Source organism: Dreissena polymorpha, chromosome 4 (genome assembly GCF_020536995.1).
Source record: "Dreissena polymorpha isolate Duluth1 chromosome 4, UMN_Dpol_1.0, whole genome shotgun sequence".
Classification (NCBI taxonomy): domain Eukaryota; kingdom Metazoa; phylum Mollusca; class Bivalvia; order Myida; family Dreissenidae; genus Dreissena; species Dreissena polymorpha.
In genome coordinates, this window is record NC_068358.1 from 25,372,918 (window position 1) to 25,400,417 (window position 27,500).

The following is a 27,500-nucleotide window of genomic DNA, read 5'->3' on the forward strand; positions in this document are numbered from 1 at the left end:
TCTTTAAAACGTTAATGCAGTAAATCTGTATTGATAGCGTTGACTTCGTCAAGGGAGAATAATAAGGATTAGCGCTCAGTGTGATCAACTATATTACCCATTGTGTGTATTGTGTTTTTCGGGATACCCCAGGGAAAACAGCCGACACACAGCGGATAAAAGACAAGAAATGCAATAAAAGATGAAGATATGTTATCAAAATCTGAATTAAATTGTTTCTGTTTTTTTTATTCCAAACAAGTAGAAACACATTGATTTGTATTTGTTGTTTGTGTTTTTCTACATTAACTTGTATTTTATGTTTTATGTATAAATTTACATTAAAATCACAAACATATTTCGACCATTTGCACTCAAATGTGGGTTTACTAAAAAAAATCATTTTGTCCCGATTTTCAGAAAATAGCTTGCACATGTTAAATGAAATCGAAATTTACAATAAGTTCTTAATTGGTCATATTAACAGTACACAAATGCACATATATCGCGTAAGGTAATTTACGCATTTTCATTTGGAATACCCCGGTCCCGATTGGACTTCTATTTCATTAAATCTTTAAATAGAAACATATGCCAAAATTCATTTAATACTTTCAATGGCGAACGTTGTTTTATGAAATTCTAAAGCACCATTATCGTCAATGTTTCACAAAATTTGCTTTAAATAATGGTTGTCATGGTTATAATGGATTATCGGGTAATATATAGCGACTGAAATAGTCCTAACTGTGATGGAATAAATGGAGTCAGGTCGATACGGATGTACTAAATATAACCCATAATAATCATACTTTCGCTAATTGTTGCTGATAAACAGGATCCATTTCCTGCAAGGGACTCACAAATGACCCCCTCTCCCCTGGTAGTATAACATACAAATCGGAAAATGGGCCACGCACATTTCTTTTTTTTCCTACATCAGAGATCGGCGAATTAACGCGTTAACAAAATAGGCATTGTTTAACACATACGAAAATGTATGACGTTAAAAGGTTTAAAAGTTAACCACCAGTTAATGTGCGTTCACAAATGTTCGCATTGGTAATCCTTGCTGGGTATGGATGCGATAGTGACCAGCGGGTAGTCGACAACTCCATGCCAGTCTTTCAGCCAGCTCATTGCACTTAAGTTCTTCCACATATTCAGACAGTTCGACATCGTCGTCCACCAAGTACCCGGCAACAGAGGTTCAACATTATCATTGAAGAAATCAGCTCTCTTTGGTGCCATGCTCCGCAGTTTATCGGACAGCTGCTCGGTGAGGTTCTGTATGTTCGAACCGGTCTCCTGATCCTGGTTGTTCTTTACCTCTATGGTTCCACATTCTCCAGCGAACTCTTCGCCTCTCCACATCTCCCACATAATAATCCCAACGCTGTACATGTCTTCTCTAGTCCCGTAGCTGGCACTGGAAACAAGACTGACCTCGCCAACGTCTGCGTCACAACGCGTTATGCATTTGCCGTCAAGAAGATTAGGCGCGAGATGAACGTATTTTATTACGTTGAGTTTCCCGTCATTACTTCGAAGACGAATATGAACAGGTCGAACAAGGCAAATATTATTAAGTTTGATTTCACCTCGCATGTCCACCTAAAATAAATGTATGAAGTTTAGATACGACACGTTTTTGAAATATTTATAAAACACCACTAAGTGCTTTGTCTTTTATATGGTTTCTTCTTTTTTCTGTTAAATCCATTATATGAAGATTTGGTTCATACAACTATTAGTTATTACATTCTAAACTGAAAAAAATATCAAAACTTGAAATTAGTGTTTCAAACTATCAAATTTACATTCCAAAATAGATATACAATTATTCTAATAGCAAATAGAAATATGGGTAATGCTTCCGAAAAGTGCATACTGGTGCGGTAATGAAATACAAATAAGAAAGTTGCTAACGGAATTAATTGTTCCGTATGTCACTTGATGCAACAGCGAGTAAGATGACATTAAGGAAGCCATTAATTGTTTGCTTTTGAAGTAACGTGATACAAGTGCTATTAACTGTTGATAGAGGAAACAATTGGATAATATAAAGTCAATTGTCGCTAACGTAGATACTAAATTAAGTAATAAATGGCTTCCACGAAAGTTTCGTGTTTCTAAAAATGTCATTTGATGCTTTGTAATAACATTTGTTACCACAAAATCGACTTGTTGCTTATTAATTTGTTGTTATGGTAAGCTAATTCTAATAACTCATGTTTCACATATATATAGTCAATTGGTATTTTAAAAGTCATTGATTCCAAAGAAAATATACGGATATTAGGGAAAGTCACTTGTTTCTAAGAAAGTCACTGGTTGTCGTTTATTGTCCATCACTTTAGAACGTTGACAGGCATGTTATGTAGTTCTTATTGTAAGACGTTAATGTCTTTGATTAACATTTGGAAACTTGGTATGGACCAAAAAGTTGCAATGCAAACCAATGCAAGAGAACACGAAAACAGCCCTTAATGTGATCTTCCCTTGTGATGAATAACCTTTTAAAATTCAATAAGTATTAAAGGTTTCAACGGGAATTCTCGTCCTTTTCGGGTACCGTTGAGAAAGTGTTCGAGAAATTGACGCTTATTAAAATGTAACGTTTCATGCGGAGATGATAGAAAGCGAGTTATGACATACGAACGTGAATTTGACCGGACCAAGTTATGACACATGAACGCGAATCTGACCGGACCAATTATCAATTAAGCCAAACACATTCGGAATATAAATATTGCTTAAGTTCTGTTTGCCCGCGGTTATCATAGCCTCGTTCTGTGAAAACTAGGCTTAATGCATAAGCGTAAAGTGTCGTCTCAGATTCACTTGTGCAGTCAGCACAGGCTAATCAGGGGAAACGCTTTCCGCTTTTATGGAATGTTCGCTTTAAGAGAAGACTCTTCTAAACGCAAATCCAGTCCAGGCGGAAAGTGTCGTCCCTGATCAGCTTGTGCGGACAACACGGGCTAATCTAGGCCGACACTGCACGCATATGCACTAAGCCCAGTCTTCCCATAGCGCGTCTTATTAACTCACAGCCACAGAGTCCAGCGAGAGGTCAAAGTGCACGCACGACTCCTTCCGATAGTGCAGGTATTCCAGCCCGCGGACGACAGCACGGATCAGGGACAGACTGTGGTTGTGTAGGTTGCGGATGAAATCTGGATCGCCTCTTCGCGATCTCAAATGTTCGCGTAAACTATATTTCAGTGGCTCGAATACTTGATACACTCGGCATTCTTTTGGATCAGGTATCCAAAACCCTTTCAGTTGAGCAAAATTAACTAGGTCCCCGTCACTGAAATAAAACGACATTCGTAGTAAGAAAATCGCCATCGAGCGTGCACGTCTAAAACGCTAAGTTAAAACACTGCTATCATTCCTCTGAATGAAAATGTGTAGATTGGCTCCATAATGAAACTAAAGGTCGACCAAAATAATTCCACAAGCGAGACCAATTAGCACTACCATTGTATTAAAAACGGACGCATTACATATAGTCACTTTTAGAACCTAAGCTGTTAAAGAAATATATACATCAAAATTTACCAGTAGGCTGCTAATATTTTTTTGTATCTCCTTATTTCACAGGGCTCGACTTTTTGCGTCGGTCGTCTTATACAAACTGTCCTTCTGTGACCTGTAACCGATTCTGCCATGGTACCTGTCTTTATGTCCGCCAACAGTCCAGAGCAAATACACGTTACTTCCACTGATATGGCATTTGGATCCAGCACATTGCGGGAAGGAAAGTACAACATACAAAAATGTTCCACCATGTATGTTATGATCTGAAACTCCGCCGATATCGGCTCACAAAGCTTCAGCACGTTTTCAACGGTCTTTGTCTCTTCTGGAAGAAGATTGACGAAGTTTTTGTCGACCTCGATCTGTGCTTTCATCCGCTGCTGCTGAGTATTTAGCAGATCGTACAAAATCTGCATGTCGGTCTTTACTATTTCGTGCACACCGAGTTTTTCTGTGATGTTGGTAAACACTTTCGCCGCGTACAATTCTGCTACACTTGTAAGTGCTTCGGTGTTCCCCCTCGCCTTTTCGAACTCCTTTTCCATTCCATAAACGTGGAAGGTATGTTGCAAGCGCCTTATACCCACGTAGGGCAAACGACCAACAACAGTGACAAACACGAACGGTAACAGCGGGGCATATAGAACTAACCTGTCGAATTTTTTATGGAAAATATTCTTAACAAACTGGGGAAGTATATCTGTGCCTTCCTCATCAAGCGAAATATTTTCACCCAATTTCACTGGCTTTCCAGCTAAACCACGTTTTAAATTATCCAATTCCGCTTGAAACCTTGGAAAGGATCTGTTCATGTCACCTTTAATTTTTTCTAAGACCGCCTCCGTTATTTTTCCAGTGGCTTCCCATTGTGCAATCGTTTCCCTCAAGTGTTCGTAAACTTTGATCCGAACTTCTACTGCCGCCTTCTCCCATGTATTCTCTTTTGGCAATTCCGTTATTGAAAACCTAAAGATAAAATAAAGGTTGATAAAACGCCAAAATGTCACACGCTCGAACATTTACTTACTGCAGTAGATTTACTTAGTTTTTATCCAAACATGCATCACAAATACTTAAAAATATATACACCAAAATCTACCTGCAGACATGCTCTTTTATCTTTGTATCAAGTAAATGAATACGCAGTTCTTTGGACACATCTTCAACGGCTTTGTCTAACATTGTTATCTGATCCTCAAAAAACGTCTCCATATTTGTCAGCAGTTCGTTCAACCGCACATTTGCTTCTTCTGTCTTTCGCTTTCGCTCCTCGGCATTCAGTCTACAGTAGCGAAGATGTGTGCTAATGATACTCTCGCCACCTTCCAGATACTTCTGTAAGAACCTGTAATACACGGAGACTTAACTCGCATACAAGCAACGTCTAATGTATCCCTTAGCCACAGTACAGTTTACTACCTGTGGATAAAAACATTATCATGTAGTTTTTTAATACGAAAGAACCGCTTAATACAGTTTCAAATAACAAGATATTTTTAAATGTCTCGTCAAGGGTTTGAAGATCAGAAGCGAGCACCAAGTCCAATTAATCATTGTATACACTTTATAATATTGTAATGCTCGCTACATAAATTTTATGTATATATATATATATATATATATACATACACGTATCACCTACCGCATTGCTTTGTACGTGCTCATGACTTGAGAGGCGGGAATCAGCTCCTTGAGCCTGTCGAATACGCGGCTGAACTTGGGACTGACGCAGCCCCGGTCCTGAATAAGCTGCGCCTCCCGAGTAGAGAATGGTATAACCTGGCTCTCCTGGCACCCCTTCCAGAGCTCCTGGATCTTCCGGGTCGTGTCCGTCAGTACCTCGTGCTTGTCTCGCTGTTGTACCTGTGCAGTGTAGAGAATATTGAGCCTCGTTCTGGAAAAACTGGGCTTAATGCACGTGGTTAAAGTGTCGTCCAAGATTAGCCTGTGCAGTCCGCACATGCTAATGAGAGACAACACGTATCGCCAAGACTTGATTTTCGTTTAAAAGAGACTTCATATAAATGAAAAATTCCATAAAAGCGGAAAGCGTCGTCGCTGATAAGCCTGTGAGGACTGCAGAGGCTAATATGGGATGACACTTTACGCACATGCATCAAGCCCAGTGTTCCCAGAACGAAGCTGTTATATTTCTGCGCACGATTAGCTCACTGACTGTAAGTTATCACAATATCGGACGGAAGTGTTTTGAAATTGAATTGCCGATACAGCTGTGTGATGTATAGATAATTGCACCTGAACTAATAGATACCTTTTTGTATTGTAAGAGCAAGAATATATCTATCCCTAGGCAAGAAAAAGATATCAGATTTTTTTATTTCAGCGGAATTCGAACCTGAGACCTTTAGGAGTAAAGCTAACGCTCGGCCACAATACCATCCAATCTGTACAATTTGACCATTTTTAACACTGCGTATATAGTACACGTGTACACGTGTTTTGCAAATTATAGCTGAAAAGCGTTACATACGATTTTTTATTTAATTGATTTTGATTGATGATCAACCATCGTAGTTTATGCTTTATTGTTAGTCGGAAGTGTTAGTTCGCTTGCTCCAATACAACGTAAACTTTAATATATATATATATATATATATATATATATATATATATATATATATATATATATATATATATATTCGCTTGCTCCAATACAACGTAAACTTTAATATATATATATATATATATATATATATATATATATATATATATATAGATATATATATATATATATATATATATATATATATATATATATATATATATATATATATATATATATATATATATATATATATATATATATTTCATGTTTAAAGTGTCATTTTTCAATCTGTGTACAAGTGCATTAAGGTAACGAAAATATAAAACATAAACCATCCGCTGTAAAACACGTGTATCACAAGAGCGATGTAGTTACCTCGTCCCACTTGTTGCAGATGAAGAGTGTCGTCTCTACCCCAGGCATTTCCTCCATCGTATCGAGAACTTTGCGGCATATATGGCTGATCAGGGCCTTCATCTGCAATTGAGTTTCTGAAATTCATCTGAATTTTCTTGGAAAACTGGGCTTAATGCACATGTTTGCACAGGCTAATCGGGACGACACTTTTCGCTTTATTTATTTTTCGGAAAAAGGAAATCTGTTAATATCGACCAAAAAAGTTAAGGCGGAAATGATCGTTTGTGATAAGCTCATGCGGACTGCACTTGCTCTTCTGGGACGACAGTTTACGCAGATGCGTTAAGCCTCTTTTGTTACTTATTATATACGATCAGTTGGAAATAAATCGATTTTGTAAGGTTGTGTGGCGATTTCTGAAGTTATGTTGTGTCACACTAACACAACAGCAGCACATTTATTGCCAAAAAATGACAGTCAACGTTCAACCATCACATAACCAACTGAAACGTAACCGTAACTTAATTGCTCAATCCAATCACTGCACGGTTAAATCATTACAACACGGGACACTTGTTGAACTATATTTGCTAAACCATTTTACACAAGAAATATAATTCATCACGTGAAACCTACCCGTTCCTGCACCCCGCCGGCGTTTGTGATGTCGATGACGTAGATGAACGCTGCCGCTGTACAAACATAGTCCAGAACCATCGCGTTCATCTCCTCGGACTCACCCACCCCGGGGCTGTCCACGATCACTACACCGCTCTGGTGAGAACACAACCGCATTATTACAGACGTAATCCGTTTGCAGACCGATGTTAATATTAACATCAGACGTTCACTGCCAGATATTCGTGAAATGCAAAGTAGCTTTTATAACCACTACAGACAGCTGTTAGTTCATTCGCTCCGTTAGAAAAGGCTTAAACCTCATCGACAATTAGCATGCTCCTATAAAACAAGCAGTGCGAGATGAGTAAGACATTGTGAATAACTGCAATTCTAAGAGGAAATACCATATAATTCTCCTTTCAAACACGGTCTCATTGTGCAGGTGCCATTAAAATATCATTGGATATTTCATTGGAGTTATTGCTTGAGGAATTTCACGTCTTACTAGTATTTGGGGACAAAAAAACTTTTACGGACTTTGGGAAACTGAGGTCTCCGCAGTAGAATTTGGGTGCTGAGCCTTCCCGTCACAGTAATGATCGCCAATTGCGAGCGCCAATGACATCGCCGCCTGAGCTTCGAAAGCTCTCTCTTATGATAGCAACGTTTTTTAAATATGATATGCTCTCTTCTAAGAAATAATAATATAATACGTCAATTGAATTAACCGTTTAATACAAATGTTCAACGGCCGTAACGACACACGCTAATACAATCAACTCAACCGACGCGTAATAAAATCAAAATGTAAACTAGACATACTTTGAGAATTTCGAAAGGACCAAATATCTGTATCTTCTTATAGCCTTTCGGATCCTCAATCTTTTTCTCCAGATCTTTCTTTAAAGTATCCTTTGCCACTCCGTCCTCACTAGACGCTTCGATCTGCTCGAAAGTACCGTCTGCCGCGTGGAATACCGCCCTGTAGTGACCCGTGCTGCAGTAGTGCAGCTCACATATAGTGTGTGTGTTACTGAGCAAACTGCAGGGCAGGAAGTGGTCACCTAGCAACAAGTTGATGAATGTTGTTTTCCCAGCCCCAGTCTCGCCTGATATAAATAAAATGTTTTTTTCTTGTTATCACGTATAAGTGTATTAAGCAAAAGGGTAATATCTGACTACTAATTACTAAACAAATGAGATACTCTGATTTACAATTTGAATGATAACTCGAGTTTAACAAGGCAGTTTGCTCCCAATTTATTAGACAAGATAAGCTTGTAATTTTCTGGATAACTCTACGGGCAGAAATGTATGAACCGCTTTGTATTTAATAGTTTTAGTTAAATCAAAAATGGTTTGAGCTATTTTACATCAGATATTCAACATCCATATGATGCTTCATAAAACAGTCAAAATAAAAATATAAGGGAATCGAATTTTATGTCTATTTGTTAGAATATATTGAACATTGCGAAGAAGTTAATTAAGCACATCGCTCATTAATGGCTTAACACGTTGAGTACGATCTAAATTGCAAATGTTCTGCACATACATGCAGCTTTATAAAAAACAATCCATTGAACATTAGCATTCGATTATCGCTAGGCTCAAGTAAGCCTGAAGGCTAGCACGATAAAATGAGTCGCGTTCTGAAAAAAACTGGGCATAATGCATGTGCGTAAAGTGTCGTCCCAGATTAGCCTGTGCAGTCCGCACGGGCTTATCAGGGACGACACTTTCCGCCTAAACTTGATTTTCAGTACTTAAGGAGGCACTTCCTTGAAACTAAAAATACTATAAGAGCGGAAAGTGTCGTCCCTGATTAGCCTGTGCACAGGCTAATCTGGGACGACACTTTACGCACATGCATAAAGCCCCGTTTTCTCAGAACACGACTCAAATAGAGGTTTTTTTCTGAGAACCATCATTACCTAAGACCAAAATCCGGGCGACGTTGTTGAGCAGATTGTCTCGTTCCTTCGACAGGTCCGCATAGGTGTCGGGGAAGTGTTTGAAGATATCAGCAATGGCGCTGTTGTCCGCTGAGCTCAGTTGCAGAGTATGGGTGAAGTCCATCGCCTTGCTGTAAATGTCTGCAAGGGCCTCCATGCGAGGCTGTTCATAGCGTTTTGCGGCATCCAAGAACGCTTCAGTCTGCAAAAGGGGGCGTTTTGTTTCATGTCATTAATCCAAGATCTATCAATGTTTATTGATAGATCTTCGCATTAAATTGAACCTCGGTCAAAGTGTTGCGATAATGCTATTCTGCTTAGTTTTAATACCACTTGTTAATTTAATAGCATTGAAACCGAACAATATTTCATTTCATTGTATTATTGCTAAATTTAATTTTATTGCGATTATATGGGTTTATTAATTTTTCGTTTTTGCTTATAAATAAAATGTCAATATTAGACGCGGTGCTACATTTTGGACAAATAATAATGGCTTCTTTACAATATTTATTACTAAACAAGTACGTGATTAATAAATGGTATCTGGACATCATCATTGTTGGAAAAAATACAACAAATATTATGCTCATGTGACGATGAGCTGTACATGCTTAAGTCGAAAATAAACTTTCTGTTCTGTTCTATGTAATATGTAGGTACGAACAATGGTGTAATCACACCAATGATAAAGGCAACACTGACGTCATACTGATCAAATTCGCTTAGTTATTAATTCAGCACAACACACACGCTTCATTAAAATAAATAAGACCGTTTACATCCGCTTATGGAGTGGACGGTGTATGGCTCCAATACGTGGATACACTTCTCTTCAAATATTAAAAAAAAAATCATCAACGTTTTTTTTTAATCTCAAAGAAACTGCTACGATTATCGACGGATTTTGACGGAATAAGCATGCAGGCCATGTTAAACCTATCGTATACCATGGGCTTATTATCACGAACAATCGAACATACTAAAGTCAATATTCTTACTCAGCTTCGAGCTTTTTTTTCAATTGTTGATATGAATTTGTATATCATGCTCAATTTTGTATTCACAAAAGCTTATTTTGAGTCCGACTCAACCCTAAGTTTTAGGAGGAATACAACATGTTGTTGTTTCTTTCGTTCAAATTTTGGTCCAGTAGGGGGACCCATTCCCAATGGGAAAAAGGTATATATTTTCCCAAATGGAACCCCAAAATTCCCAATTAAAGGGGCCTTTTCACAGATTTTGGCATTTGTTAACTTATTCATTAAATGCTTTATATCGATAAATGTAAACATTGGATCGTAAAAGCTCCAGTAAAAAAATCAAGAATAACATTAAAAAAAGGAAAAGAACATTGCCCGGATCAGGTTTCGAACCAGTGACCCCTGCAGTCCTGCCAGAGTCCTGAAGTAAAAACGCTTTAGCCTACTGAGCTATTCCACCGTGTACTTGTACATGATTATTTTATACGTTATATAAGCAATCTTCGTAGTTTCACAAAATTTAACGACAAAAACAGAACTCTCCAAATTATTCAATCGTTTCGCGTTGCAACGCTTTATAATTTTTAGGCTTTAAAATCGTCAAAAGATGCATATAATGGCTATATTAGACCATGGTAAATGTTCAGTATTACTGTTTCCTCACAAATATCATAACTATAACGAAAATTTGCGAATCTGAAACAACTTTTTTCAATTTTGTCAATTTACCAAAGCGTGAAAAGATCCCTTTAAAGGTGTCCAAAGAATTTTTTAATAATCCTAAACATGTAAAATTATCTCCAAATCTAGCTGTTGCATAGTGTAACTAGAAACAGACTATACATGGCTGCATGCTTGAATAACCTTACTATTACATTGTACAGTGAGCTGATAAGCCAGTCTCACTTGAGCCACCAACGTAGTAACATCATTAAAGAGTATAGCGCACATTTGTGTTTGTTATTACAAAGACTTTTCACATGAGTTAAAGAACAACTACGCATAACATCAAATATGAAACACTAGCTATATAAATTGAACCTTAGAAAATATACTATTGATATCACTTTTATTTAAAAGTATTTGTAAGCATAAAATTAACAACTTTAATTGCGCAATTATATGCGCAAGTATGCGATAATTCCCAAGCCAAAGAGACCTGGCCCCAGTCACAAAAATGGTGAAAAACACACTGGGATGTGAGTACATTATTATAGCTGAGATTTGAGAGTGTTCGTGAGCTGACTGGTATTCAGCCAAGAGATTACTCAAATATCATCATCCGAGTTTAGTTTGAAAAACAACGAGAATTTTCATGATAACTGATCCCGTTGCGCTTATAATTTATAACACTGAAAGCGAAAGTACTGACCTGTTTTCGTGATTTTCCTGTACAGTGAAGTTGAAACTTCAATTCCAACTTTAATCTCGCCACATCTTGAGGCTTTATTTCCTGATAAGCCACTTTTTGGTTCCGACATGCTGTGATTGCCATTTTCATGTTACTTATTCGATCGATTTCGTCTTCATCCATTGTGTCTTCCCTTAATCCCGCTATTTCTCCCTGCTATGAAGCTAGATATCCACTGTAAAGCAAGTAGTGTAAAACCCACTTTCAGATAAATCGCCATAGTTTATCAGATACATGACATGTATTGACCTCAGCAATCAGCTGATGCCGCAAGTATACGAGGTTTAATTGAACTCACTGTGATGATAAACGTTGAAATCGACTCAACAGGAAGTAAAAATAAAACTTTTTTAATGGACTTGATTACAGGGTGCGTTTTTTTTACTATCATAAAATTAATGTACTAAAAACAAAAAAACCCTGATATTTGGAATAGTTTAAAATAATTATAATTGCACGAAAAATGATGTTAAAAACGTGCATTTCCCAGGGAAATCAACGAACGGATTTTTAATATACACTTCTTTAAGGGGCCTTTTCACAGATTTTGGCATGTATTGAAGTCTGTCATTAAAATCTTTATATTGATAAATATAAACATTGGATCTAAAAAGCTCCAGTAAAAAATCAAGAATAAAATTAAAAAAAAACAAAACAAAAGTTACCCTCAACAGGGCTCAAACTACTCACCACTGGAGTAAAAAAATCTACCATTTAAACCAGTCGGCCATCCTTGCACATGCAATAAGTGTGTGTATGTCAGAGTTTATTTACAGGTCATCGCTGAGTCTTCACGACTACCTTATGTGCTGACCAGGGCCCGTATTCACCAAACAATTCTTAGACGTAAGTCTAAGAATAAAGAAAATTCTTTAAATTAGAATATTCAAGAATGTCTTTAATTTTGAGCCAAACTCTACAGTAAACATCTCAATTTATATTATTCTTCATATAGAACATTTTGTTAATGACATAATCACCAGTGGAGGCCTGTATATATTCAAACACTGAACACATTTTTCTTGGTTCCAAGTCTATTGTTTATTCTTAAGTTTAAGAATCGGTTGGTGAATACGGGCCCAGCTGACATGCAATGAAGGATGTATTTTATATTTATATAAGCAATCCTCGTAGTTTCACAAAATAAAACGACAACAATAGAACTCTCCAAATTATTCAATCGTTTCGCGTTGGAACGCTTTATAATTTTCTGGGTTTTAAATCGTCAAAAGATGCATATAATGACTTTTGTAGAGCATGATAAATGTTCAGTATTACTGTTTGCTTCACAAATATTATAACTAAAACGAAAATTTGCGAATCTGAAACATTTTTTTTATTTAGTCAATTTACCAAAACGTGAAAAGGCCCCTTTAAAAAGGAGTAATAATTTGTTTGTTTAAGTATATATAATACATTTGGAATCATTTTTAAAGAAAATTGTCACTTTGCAAAACTGTGAACAAGTCCCTATTAACGCAAGATCGAGTTCAGATTTGAGACCCGGTGTGGCCCAGCAAGCAAAATATAATCCTGCAAATATACATATACATTTTAATTGGATCTACCGTATGTGGCATATTACTTATAAATATACAGATCGATAGCAAAACTTCATAATTTATTTAACAAAAACATTTCAGGCACACGGTGATTGAGGCAGAAATTTTGACTAGCTTTTTTACCATGACATATTTAGTCCGTCCCTCACCGTCTTGAGCTCCCATGTCTTTCGTATTGGATGCGAAACCCATATAGGACCAACATGGGTTGTTCTTATAGGGCCCAAATAATGTGCTTGCTGAGATAATGGTAATGCTCTTTTTTCTTCTATTCACCCTTAGCTGGATAAAAATGAAAGTTCTTATGGTTGGTTATTATCATTCCTAGCAGGGTTTATCATCAGAAGCGTTTTATCTGAAGATTAGGGGCCGAATTATGGTCCTTCGAAAATTTTGACATAACATACCATTTAACTTATTTTTCGTAGCCATTAACTTGAGCTCGAAAAACTGATCAACCGTAAACATAACTGTTTGGGCTTACTTGAGCTTGTTGACATGCGTAAATGGGCACTTGTGCGTCTTAACCCATTTATGCCTAGAGCGTCTAGAAAAAAGGCTTTGGCAAATAGCATAAACCCAGATGAGACGCCGCATGATGCGGCGTCTCATCAGGGTCTGCGCTGTTTGCTTAAAGAAATTTCTGTAAAAAATATTCTAAATATATAAATAAATACTAGACATCCCTAATTTTGGAAATAAACTGATCCAATTTAGAAGGATGGGAGAGTCCACAAGGCAAAAATGTGTTAAAGTGTGGAGGTGAGTCCTTTACATACGCAGGTTGGATCGTTTCTTACTCTATGTCTGGTTTGTTTGTATTAACATGTGAACATTAGGGATTGAAGCTTTATGACTTTCGTATCTTTATCATTGTATGTGACCAGAGATCAAACATGGGGCAAACAAGTTATTTTCACTTTTATGTCTAAACAAGATAAATGAGGTAGGTCGACCAAAAATGTGTTCTTAAAATTGTGTTTGTTGCAAGAGCAATAATACACGTTATATAACCTTAAGTGTTAACAAAAATCCGTACTTTTTAATACCATGAAATTAATATATATATATATATATATATATATATATATATATATATATATATATATATATATATATATATATATATATATATATATATATATATATATATATATATAAACAATACTGAGTGTTGTAATATTTGGAATAGTTTTAAATACTTCATTCAGCTCAACCATATTTCCTATACGTTATTTGTAATACTTCATTCAGCTCAACCATATTTCCTATACATTATTTGTAATACATCATTCAGCGAATGCTATTATTTGCAGCACATCTGATCGAAAACTCAACACTGAATATCAACAAAAGTTTAGGGTAAGCACTTACAGAGGTCGATAAGGTCCGTGGAAACTCACAACTTTGTTTCACGTCTCGTGGTCTCTTGATTTATACATTCACGATATTACGAAGCATGCGATTCGGTCATTATGGAAAGTATGGTTGCTTGTTTGTATGCAACTATATGAGAATAGTTGTTCTCGTGAAGTTGCATAGGCTTATGGCCTCTGTGTGTTTGGGCTTACTTGAGCTTGTTGACATGCGTAAATGGGCACTTGTGCGTCTTAACCCATTTATGCCTAGAGCGTCTAGAAAAAAGGCTTTGGCAAATAGCATAAACCCAGATGAGACGCCGCATGATGCGGCGTCTCATCAGGGTCTGCGCTGTTTGCTTAAAGAAATTTCTGTAAAAAAATATTCTAAATATATAAATAAATACTAGACATCCCTAATTTTGGAAATAAACTGATCCAATTTAGAAGGATGGGAGAGTCCACAAGGCAAAAATGTGTTAAAGTGTGGAGGTGAGTCCTTTACATACGCAGGTTGGATCGTTTCTTACTCTATGTCTGGTTTGTTTGTATTAACATGTGAACATTAGGGATTGAAGCTTTATGACTTTCGTATCTTTATCATTGTATGTGACCAGAGATCAAACATGGGGCAAACAAGTTATTTTCACTTTTATGTCTAAACAAGATAAATGAGGTAGGTCGACCAAAAATGTGTTCTTAAAATTGTGTTTGTTGCAAGAGCAATAATACACGTTATATAACCTTAAGTGTTAACAAAAATCCGTACTTTTTAATACCATGAAATTAATATATATATATATATATATATATATATATATATATACCAATATATAGTGCCAGTTACGCGGTCTCGGTAGTTTTCAGACTGTACTTACGAGGTCAATATAAAAAACGGGGTCTATATACAACCCCGCATTCTAGGCTCCTTTAATTACTATGAGGGGGGTGTAGGGGAGGTAATGCAATCAAATCTCACAATAAGGTCTTAAATCGAAAACCACAATCACGTCTGAAATTGAAATTGTATATACCTCGCAAATAAGTTCGCTATATATTTCCTTGTATAAGACGTTAAATAAATGGCGTGTTCATAAATAACAATATATAAGGTACCCTTATATACCTTAATTCGTGTTAATATCGGATAAAAAAGGGTATGGAGATACAGGTTTTTTATGTGGGAACCCCATAACCTATTTCTAAATCAGAGACCCCGTAACTTGCCTTATGTGTGAATATATATATATATATATATATATATATATATATATATATATATATATATATATATATATATATATATATATATATATATATATATATATATAAACAATACTGAGTGTTGTAATATTTGGAATAGTTTTAAATACTTCATTCAGCTCAACCATATTTCCTATACGTTATTTGTAATACTTCATTCAGCTCAACCATATTTCCTATACATTATTTGTAATACATCATTCAGCGAATGCTATTATTTGCAGCACATCTGATCGAAAACTCAACACTGAATATCAACAAAAGTTTAGGGTAAGCACTTACAGAGGTCGATAAGGTCCGTGGAAACTCACAACTTTGTTTCACGTCTCGTGGTCTCTTGATTTATACATTCACGATATTACGAAGCATGCGATTCGGTCATTATGGAAAGTATGGTTGCTTGTTTGTATGCAACTATATGAGAATAGTTGTTCTCGTGAAGTTGCATAGGCTTATGGCCTCTGTGTGTTTATATGGATAAGCCAGTGGCGTGTTTTTTTTTCAAAAAATAAGACTCAGGCCCGTAGCCAGGGTTTTGAAAGGGGGGGGGTGCGAATTTTCCCATCAACGAGTGTTATTGAGCAATGAGCAACGAAGTGGCGAAGGAGGTAGGTGCGGGAGAGGCTGGCCCCCTCCTGCAATCGGGGGATTTTTAGGTGGTCCCCCTAGAACATTTTGAAAATGAAACTTAAAATCATGCATTCTGGTGACCATACTCAGTTACTGATAAAAAAATGTTGGGTGCGAAACCTGGCTACGGGTATGTAAAGTTGACACGTGATATCTCTGCATAACTGCTTACTAACCTTACGTAAGTCAGTGAATATACAACGTATCTTTAAGGTCATAGCTTAAAAATGGTAACCCTTGAAAAAAAAATCACATAGCCAAGAAGATGCAGTTCTTTTTTGTACGGTAAAAATACCTCAAACACGTGACCATTGTGTTTATCGTTAGATATTTATAGGAAGGCGCCAAAACGATGACAATGACGCGACAGTACGATGGTGATAACAATAAATCAAAATGACGATAACGCGTCTCCATGTCAGTAACACGATGATAACGCAGCAGCACGACGGTGACAGCACGATATAATAACGCATTATCAGCAGAGTACAATCGTAGTATCGTGTCTTCGTTACCTACTGTCGCATTATCATCATCGCAACGTCGCGTTATCGTCATCGTATTGACGTTTTGTCGCGTTCTCGTCATCGTACCGTTGCGTTATCGCCATTATACTGTCGAGGGCCAAAACTTTAATTAAACTCATTTCAATGACGATAAACCTTACAGGATTCCGTTGAGAAAGTCGACACTGCATTATGTCAGATCAAAAAGTCGTTTCAACGCAGTAATTGGTGCGACAATCATACTGCGTAACAAGAATGTCGATGCCTCAGACGACTCCGAGGTGTGAACAGGTTGTATATCAACCTGAGATCTTTGTGGCACACAAGTCTTCCGTAGTTTGTGACCTATACGCTTTATACACTCACCTAGTATATACAACGTTTGGTATACCTGTCTTAAAACACCGGTACACTTTTAATGCATGAGTAGACATGAATAACAAAGTTAACATATCACAGGCAAATATGTGTAAAAACATAACGGCCTGCGAACTGGTCACATACAAGTTGTTGATGGAGTTAACAAATCTAGTGATATGAATGAAGAAGAGTGTACACTGCTTTATTCTTAAATATCTAAACTAGTGGCAATTACTTTTCAAGTCATACCTCTACTTTACAAACTCATAAATGCAGGTTTACGTAGGTGGCTAAATAACAAACATCTGTGGCATGCAAACAATTTCATAAATATTAGCAAAAAAGATCAGGTTTCCACTGGATTTAGTAGGTCGGGTATCACATGCGGAGATATTCGGGTACACAAGGAATACTTGATTAAGATACAATCAGCATTGGAATACTTGCACCGCTGCCATGGCTACAGCATCAGCATCAACATCTGAGCCTCAACAACAGCCACAGCTGGCGCCTCCGAAGCATCCACGCATGCCCGCAGTGATGAACTGGGAGGAAAGTGTCAACTACTTTGTGAGTAAGGGCAATATCTCCCGAGTCGCCATCTATGACCAGGGCGGAAAACCGCTGGCGGGAACACCGGACCTGCAGTTCCAGGACGGAGACGTGCGTTCCATTTATAACTGTGTTAAACTTCCGCTTAACGTCTTCCATAAGTACAGGTTCGGTTTGTTTCTCGGCGCCGAGAGATTCATCTGTTTCAAAGTGGACAGCCTGACCATGATAGGTGTGTCACGTGACAGCCTCTACGTGGCGCATCTCTGTGACAACGTCATGATCCTGGCGTTCGTCGCCCTGCAGGGGCCGGAAACCCGTGTCAGCTGCCTCGGGGAGGTATGGACTTTCGCGCAGGAGCTAAAATCCCACATGGAGGTGTCGCAGTTTGTGCAATAATCATTGAGATCGTGTTGGACGAATAGTGAGCCGAAAAATATAAAGACAAGCGATTAATGTATTTTTTGTTTGTTTAAAGGTTCAACAATTTCGATACAACCAATTGGAAACTTAATAAGAAGATAGTACACGTGCACCAAATCCTAATATATACTTTCACTTTTGTGTATAAGTACCAACATTTAGTTCATCTACTATATAGTTATATAATTTAAACATAGTAAATGTAATATTAATATAACTTAAATTATCAATCTTAAAGTATTTTTTTTGCAAAAAAACGAACATAGTTATTTCCGTATTTTTGTAAAAACGACGTGATTGTTCCCAATTCATAGGGACCCGGGCCCATTTTCAAACAGTGAAAAAACACTGACTAGAATAAGAACTTTAGAAAATAATAGGTAAATATTATTGTTTAAACTGTTGAGTGCTCCATAACAGTTGAAAACCATTTCCAGCATTCGCGTCAACCAATGTTTTGATTCTGCATCAGATGCTTATACCAGATGCAACCACGCAGGGCCCGTGCGCTTTTGTGGGTTTTGTTAAACAGATCAATTAATGAGGTCCATACCAATGGTATAGTTGACGCTAACGAAAGTGAACGAATAAGTGCTAAACTCAATATTCAATCCAAGGTTTCAAAAATGATTAATATGTAGATTGAATGACTTTTATCAAATGTGTTTTGGAAATGTAACTAGAACTACCGGTATACAGCTCCAGTCATTCGGCATATAATAAATTGCACCTCGTTCTGTGAAAAGTGGGCTTCATGCATGTGCGTTGTGTCGTTCAAGATTAGCCTGTGAAGTCTGCACAGGCTAATCAGGGGCAACACTACGCTTTTACGGTAATGTTCGATTAAAGGAGATCTCTTCTCAACACAAATCCAGTTTAGACGGAAAGTGTTCTCACAGATAAGTCTATGCGGGCTGCAGAGGCTAATGTGAGACGACATTTTACGCACATGCATTAAGCCCAGTTTTACCACAACAAGGTTCATTTGTTTGTGACATGAAAGTGCTCAAGTTATTCCTGTTATGCTAGGTTTTTCTGTGGTTTATGATGACACTGTTGATGTCAATTACTATTAAGAATATAATTTAACCCTTAAATATTCTTTAAAACACAAGAAAGTTCTGTTTATTTATCCTTTTATACTAATCGCATTAGTGTTAATAAATATAGACATCAAAATATACAGAATATACCGGTATATACATCTATAAAGCATACATGAGCCTTTTAAGAGGTTGTGGGATACTCGATCATTTACACCTTCTATTCAATGTAGATTTCTTTGTTATTTTACAGTAAACGTATACTGTATTATGTAATTGTATAGTGTTATTTACGAGTTAAGTACGAACGAGTTATGTACGAACGGCTGTTCATTATTTCTCTAAGTTCATACCAAATCTCAAGTATTACCTTAGTTCCATGTTATTTATCTTCATGTATAAATGGTGTATTTTGAAATTCATTTTTGTTAAAGAAATTCAACTTTTACATGTATTCTGTTGCATATATTTTGAATTATTTATTTATACACACTTATGCTAATATTATGATTGTAAGTTTATGTTACCATTATTGTTATCAATAATTATATTATTATAATTAAAAAATAATTATTATGTTACAATTTCTACATTGTTAACCAAATGTAATAAAAGTACTATAATCAATTATGCACCTTTGTTTCCTGTCCATCTATACAAATAGGAAAGAAGGAAACTGAGCACGATTTTTATGCTTTCCGTAACCCGATGTTTGAAACAAATTATGTATCTCAATTTATATCATACATTTTACTTACAAAATCACCAAACTTAAGTATTGTGCTAAACTGTGTAACCTTTACAACCACCAATATTACGGTCTACCATTTCACTTGATGCCATCAGATAACTGTAGAATTTAGGAACGTCGTGCAAAAACGGGTCCTATGCCCGTCGTGCAAAAACGGGTCCTATCCCATATGCTGCCAGCGAGCTAACTTACCTGACACTGAGACTACGAAATAGTGCATGACTTTATAGCAGACAGGGTCTGATCAGACTGAGCAAATGCGCAGGCTGGTATGGAGCTTAACTCTTTCAGTGCTGGGACCGAATTTTGATGGCCTTTGCAAACAGTTTGGATCAAGATGAGACGCCACAGAACATGGCATCTCATCAGGATATAAACTGTTTGCTATTCTGATAGTATTCTTTGAAAATAATTCGAAGAAAATGCTTATTTTAGAACTTCAGCAGACAACATTTTAGCAGACGACAAATTTCCCAGCATGCAAATGGTTAACAGGCCGTAATCATGGCATACAAACCATTTTGATATGATGCGGCTCAATTAATGGAAAGTGAATCACCTCTTATTATAAAAGCAAAATCTAGTTCTTGAGTAAGAAATGAGAAATACTTTTCAGTCAACATATTATCATGAATGCAAGCTCTGGGCGGATTTTATAATGTACCTTCCTTCTTGCCAAGAATTTGGCCTTTAAAATCGGCATAATAATATTGTGATTAAAACCGAAACACAGAGTGTTTATGTGCCCAATGTTAATGCTAACGGTTAGCAGTTAAACCGAAGCCAATTGCAATATATACAAATATTAAATGAGTTCATATGTAATAATTTCAAAAGTACTTTTTAAAATTCACTTTCAAACTATTTAAAATACTATATTGTTTACTCGTTCACCATCATCAAACAAAAATACATTTACAAAGAACATTTTATTCCATATACTACATAACAATTGCACAACAAATATACTAAAGTGTTATTTGCATTTGATTTTGATGGAAAAATATGGAACTAACACTAATAAAAAAGTTAGTAAAAGTATTAAACGATTTAATCCATTTATCACAAAAGGAGTATAACATCTGAAACATTTTATGAGAATGCATAACATGTTATTTTTGCATATAATATTATAAATAAATAACAAACACAATTATTGAAAGGAAATAAAATCATGGTCAATTTTCTCTAAACAAAGCACCTAGAAATGCAGCTAAAGTATTGGTCATAACAGTTTTATTAAATTCACAGTTAACAGATTATAGTACAGTACATGTATGCTGAATTTAGTTTACAAATATGCTTCAATTGAGTTGGTTTTTACCAACATTATGTTTTGCTGAGTGTAAATACAACATAATAACATATGATAATTGCATCACACAACTTCACTTTTAATGGTTAACAAAATCTACCACAGTTGCATTTATCACAGCAAAAGAGAAAGCAAATTTTTTAATCTACAGACATGTGAACACCTTCAAGTGAATACACAGGTTGTAAGGGCAAGTCCTTGTTATCCTTGTGAATGTTCAAGATGTAAAAGAAATATAAACATCAATAAACAGCTAAATGCTTACAAAGTTAAAGCATGAAAGCAGAAAAAAAATCAGCAGAAACGTTATGTTGTACAGTTTTAACACTTACATGTACCCAGAGGTTACAGAACCACATGTCAAACACAAAACAAAATATTTCTGAGAGCACTTCAATTTCGGAAAATAGATTGATGCAAGTAACTTGCAGTCTGTTCAGGTTTTATGCTGTTTGCTGCTCTTCATTAACTAAGGGTTGGAAATGAAGCCTTTAAAACTTGTCTCTAGTAAGAAAGGTCTTTAACTAAATTCAACTTTCTATGTGACGACAAATGCATAAAAAGACCTATCTAAGTGGTAATACAAATGCATCAAAAGACCTATCTAAGTGGTAATACAAATGCATCAAAAGACATATCTAAGTGGTAAAGGGTTAAATAAATAAAGCCAGAGTGTACAGTCTTTGTGATGCAAGCATCTGTGAATAATTATTTAAGGTAATCATTCATAGGTAGAAGGTGTTTTTTCTATGTTACATTACATTCAATGCATACATGCCGAAAGATATGGAAGTCTGATATTAGACAATATACAAAGTGCAAAAAAATGAGCTATTATTAGTATTGCTTGGAAGAAAAAGTAACTAAACTATGGCTATAAAGTCAAACATGCCAGAAATGATAGGAGAGACTATACCCTTTCAGTGCTGGAACCGAATTTTAAAGGCCTTTGCAAACAGTTTGGATCCAGACGAGACGCCACAAAACGTGGCGTCTCATCAGGATCCAAACTGTTTGCTATTCTGATAGTATTCTTTTAATTTTTTTTTAAGAAAATGCTAATTATAAAAAGTCAGCAGACAACATTTTAGCAGACAACAAATTTCCCAGCATGCAAAGGGTTAACAGACTGAGCAAATGATCACATCTACAGTCACAAAGATCCTTTGGAAAGATATAACTTAATAAATACAATTCCATATAACGTTGTTTTGAAATTAAATTATCTAAACTAGTGAATACTAATTCTATGTTGTTTTTTTTAAATATTTTGTTGCTTTCATGTAGACATTTTTTATTTAAGTACATATCGAGTTAAGATTTCCCAAAGAAACTCAACATATACAAGCCTTATTCCCAAAAATACAGAGGTACCCCAACATGACATGGCTCCTAGTAAGATCATGCATGTCAAACCAACATATTGGCCTTTCTCAGGGAAAATGGGGCTTAATGCAAGTGTATAAAGCATTGTCCCAGATTACCCTGAGTAGTTCCCATAGACTGATAAGGGATAACTCTTTCCACCTAAACTGGATTTCACTAAGAAGTGACTTCCTTTTTAATGAAAAATACATGTACAAAACAAGAGCTGTGTTTGTGAAACACAATGCCCCCTACTGCCCTTTGAAGCCATATATTTGACTTTTGACCTTGAAGGATGACCTTTCACCACTCAAAATGTGCAGCTCCATGAGATACACATGCATGCCAAATATCAAGTTGCCATCTTTAATATTGCAAAAGTTCAGACCAAGATTACAGTTTTAGACAGACACACACAATGACAGACAGACAGGCCAAAAACAATTTACCCCGATCATTCAATCCGGGGGCATAAAAAGCGTAAAGTGTTGTCCCTGATTAGACACTTTATGCACATGCATTAAGGCTTTTCTTCCCAGCTAAAATATGGATGCTCTCTTCATGTATAATTTCCTGGTCTCTACTGTTGATTGTCACCAGTTTTTGCCTCCTTCACAAAGTTTAGTGCTTTCTTGGTGCGTTTCTCCCAGGAGTTGAACTCCCCCATGAATACCTCCAGACTGCAGGGGGCCTCATGCAGCGTTGTCATGGAAACCACGGTCTCCAAGCGGGGGTTGTCACGCAGCCAGTGGGAGAGCTGGATCTGAGTTGCATCCACCTGGCAACAGAGACAGTGACAGTTATGGAGGAAAGTATTGTTGCTGATTACAGTGATTAGCCTGCGCAAACTGCACAGGCTTATCTGGGAAGACCCTTTACACACATGCATTAATACGAGTAACAACATCTCTCATGTAATAGTCCAAACATATCTCATAGTTTTTGTCTTGTTTGTTCCAAACACGAGCACTTCTGGGTTTATAAATCAGGTTTGAAGACACAAAGAAAGCATTGTCAAGATGAAATTGTAAGAATTATAAGATAAACATAAAATTTCTTCATTATTGATATCTTTACTCTTTTTTTTTAAAGGCAGAGTAAGAGAAAGAATACTTAAATTGGTGACCAGGACTTTCAGTCAGCATGATTTATGACCCGTGACTACTTGAAATCATCTGTTTTACATTGACTTTATAAAAATATACTTCAATGGGTACAGGAGATATGAAGCTGACATACAAAACAATAAGAGTTGTTACTGTCATGGCTGAAATACGTCACTGATGTTGCTTTGTCAGAGGGCATATGCAGTTCACTTTTAAGAACTGTTTTCCCGACATAACAATCTTCATACATATAAAGATTTTACTTTATTATTTATGTTGTATTCAAAATGTGCCCTTCACAAAACTATAGCAGAAAAATTCACAAGGAAAATTACTGTGAAAATATAAAAGCAAAAGTTATAGCTGTTGAACACTGCAATTTTCATCATTCAGATTCTATTTAACTATAATGAAAAGTTTATACCACCTTAGTTTGTAAGATATGCCTCATTCAAAATTTGATATAATAAATTAACTAAGGACAAAGACTCTCAAAATACTGAAGCAAGGCTTATGGTTCCTGTGCAATACACATCATTGATATCTACCTAACTAATAAGTTTTAAGATCATGTCTCTTATAATTGTAAAGATGTCCTCCATACAAAATTTTAATTAAAATACAAAAGGGAAATAACTCTTAAAAAATAAAAGCAAGAGTTATAATTCCTGTGTGCTGCATAATTAGATCTAGTTACCTATAAAGTTTCAAGCTTATTAGTTTCACGATACTCTCCAAACACAACTTAAAAAGAAATCTAAACAGGCAATATTTGCAAATGTATAAATCATGGATGTATATCATGCACTCAATATGCAGAGTTCACAAGCTGTTTCATAGTGAGTGATGGAATAAACTGTTCACAACATGTATACATGTAATCATGAGTGAGGGTATCCATTATTCACAACAAATATCAGTATGAATGAAGGTATCAATACTCACACCATATATAAATGACAAATAAGCCATGTTACCTGTTTGTTGATATTGAGAGACTGCAAGGTATGTATGAGGTTCTCAAAGCAAGTGTGCACCCACTTCATGTACACCCCTGGGGAGTCTGAAACAGAGACCGCCATGCTTACATACGATATATTGATATCTGAGCCTTGTTATTGGAAAACTCATCTTAAAATCAGTATGCACAGGCTATTCAGGAAAAAACCTCCCCCCCCCCCCCCCCCGCAAAGACCACATTAAATATCTTTTTGTAAACAAACAGCAAAATAAAATAATTCAAAGTTTGTCCCAACTTTTGTGAGCCTAGTTGGTTAATACGGGAGGAGTGCATGGGAAACCCTCTTGGTCCTCATATAATGCAAGCTACGGTGTGGACGGACCTTATAAACTTTGAAACATTCACATGAACTAATGTAGACCAACAGGTGAAATACATAATTGAAATTATTTATTTTATCACTTCATTATGACTTAGATATCATATCAATACTTTAACATGGAAAACAATATCATTATATAGAATTAAAATAGTTATGCAAAATGGTAATGGTCACAAAATATTTGTATTTTCTATGTGTACAACTGGACCTTAATCAAAGTGTTCCTAAGATATATATTGAGATGGTTTAGTGTAATATGTACTGCACTTGCCACAGTGCAGCTTAAAGCCACCCGAGTTGATATTTCTCAAAACAATCTGGTTTTCTCAACTTACCAGAATTGATTAGTATTCGTCAGATACATTCTAAAGCTTAACTCTTTCATACTGAGTTTTGCAAAAATTGTGCCAAAAAATACCCGAAGCATAAAAATACGAAACCTAATTGTGTACTTAACGGAATCCTCAAGACTATTATTAACCTGTGACGTATACACCCTATGGGTCACGTGAGCACCAATTTCACGTGATGTCTACTTCCGCGCATGTCAAAACAAAGAAGAACTACTTAATAACACAATCAGTTGGTTTGTGTTTGGATCTATATCCATTAATGTTAATACTTAGTACGTTTAAAGACATATTTTAAGTTTTTTCCTGTACAGTAGAAAGTTATCTACCCTTATACAAATACGATATCAATACGAAACAAACATGACTGCATGTGTAAAAAATACATTACAACTGTAGATACACGACAAACTATACACGAGCTTAAAATAATCAAGTTAATTACATGTACAAATAAAGATGGCTGCGCCCATGAATTAAACGTTAACGGGCATTTTATATTGACAAGGTAAAAATAAATCATAGCAGACGATAAAACGTGTATCAGTAGAGATTTAAACTACGTGAAAACAAGCGGTTGATAGTAACGTTAACATGGGGCGGGTTATACAAGTATTGAAAATGTAGACATAAAGCAGACGGAGTGTATTTATGAATTAAATCGGCACTATAAAACAACATAATGAGAACATTATTTAAACGAAATCTTCATGTGTAAGTTAGCATATATTTAAACTGGTAATGTCATTATTATTCATCATTCATGCAAATGGCGTTGTGAACATGGTCACGTAGTTTTACATGTGACCCACGTGTGTTTAAATTAAGATCATTTCTGTCCATGGACAGAAATTGAAAAGCCCTATCTTTGTACTGAATTTTGGCATTTCTTGACCGATTTTTACCAAATTTTTTGCACATCTGACATAAATACCATCAAAGTTTGACTCATAATCACTTTTTTTCGACACATAACAAAAATGGGTAAATATACCAATATCAACTCGGCCGGCTTTAAGGAAGATGTCATGTCTTGATAAGGGAGACACTTATGCGTATTGTTAGAAATTAAAATTATTACATGAAAAAAATCTTAGTAACAAATAAAACCAGTTAACAATCGTGTACTCTAGAACTTTGGGTCTACGGAACATATGACTCTGTTCACATTGTTTAATTTGATAAACTCACCATGGTCTATACAGTGACGTGAGAAGTATGGAAATATTATTTTGATGCACCTACGCAAAGAACACAATAAAATATTGTGAACTGTTCGGGAAAACTAAAGCTTCAAGGAGGTATTCTTAAGCTCTACAAAAAAACAACAACTTTTAATTCTTGAATTCTCAAGTTTCACCATTTTGGATCCAACAGGTTTTAAATGTGGTCTTAGTCTTGGCAATATTGTTTTGATTGTTATAATAGAATACTTTCAAATTTGCTCAGCAAATACTGCTACATTAAAATCCTTTGAAATATATTGAACATTATCAAATAACATTTTGCGATATGTAGTATATAAAAGAGACAAACAAAAATGTTGCCATATATACATTACATATCTTTCCTTTTCTGTTAAAGTAAGATTCTGCAAATGTTAATGCAATTAATATAATTAACTGACATTATCTGAACACTATCAATGTTGCGAAGGTTGTTATTTATTATTGAGTGTCAAAGTGAAGGTAACGTTCATGTTCTAGAAAAATAGCGTACATACATTTTGGTGCATTAAAGAAAAAATGTATTTTAAAACATTATCTGCTGGATATGACATCCTATCAAAAAGCTTTATTATAGTCTCTAAGAAAATGCCAGACAACCATTGGTGAAAAATGTAACTGCGAAAACTGCATAACGTTAAGTCAAACACCAGTTGTGCCTGGAACTTTGTGAACACTTTGCATTTTACACTGAACAGATTACAATAGTATCAAACTCATTTCAAAACATACAAATAGGCAAGTATTTTATGACAAACATGCTTTTATAATTGATTCATAAACCTCAATTATATCGATCAGCAATAAAACCTCATCTTGTATAACATTACTTAAATTCTCCTGGATAACAAGTATTTTGTCTTGTTAAAAATGATCAAATATGACATACGCGTTTTTTTTAAGAACATGCACAATAAGAAGCAAAATAA

At 35.8% G+C, this 27,500-nt stretch overlaps 2 protein-coding genes across 5 annotated transcripts in view; both read right to left on the reverse strand.

Moving 5' to 3' along the window:
- Nucleotides 1–372: 372 nt before the first annotated feature.
- LOC127877919 (uncharacterized) lies at nucleotides 373–11,735 on the reverse strand. The gene is made up of 10 exons (XM_052424239.1): nucleotides 11,380–11,735; nucleotides 9,004–9,226; nucleotides 7,892–8,178; nucleotides 7,085–7,222; nucleotides 6,467–6,568; nucleotides 5,168–5,388; nucleotides 4,625–4,870; nucleotides 3,547–4,491; nucleotides 3,034–3,295; nucleotides 373–1,593 (listed from the first exon to the last, which is right to left on the reverse strand). Exons 1-10 carry the CDS (start codon nucleotides 11,539–11,541, stop codon nucleotides 1,024–1,026), a joined length of 3,156 nt encoding a protein of 1,051 aa, XP_052280199.1. The 5' UTR covers nucleotides 11,542–11,735; the 3' UTR covers nucleotides 373–1,023.
- Nucleotides 11,736–20,902: 9,167 nt separating this feature from the next.
- LOC127876389 (amyloid protein-binding protein 2-like) overlaps nucleotides 20,903–27,500 on the reverse strand; it is a 42,993-nt gene continuing 36,395 nt past the window's right edge. For all 4 annotated transcript variants that reach the window (XM_052421580.1, XM_052421579.1, XM_052421578.1 and 1 more), the window contains 2 exons: nucleotides 24,630–24,715; nucleotides 20,903–23,324 (listed from right to left, as the gene is read on the reverse strand). In XM_052421580.1, coding sequence (XP_052277540.1) covers nucleotides 23,127–23,324; nucleotides 24,630–24,715 — 284 coding nt within the window. In that variant the 3' untranslated portion in view covers nucleotides 20,903–23,126. The remainder of the gene's footprint in view (nucleotides 23,325–24,629; nucleotides 24,716–27,500) is intronic.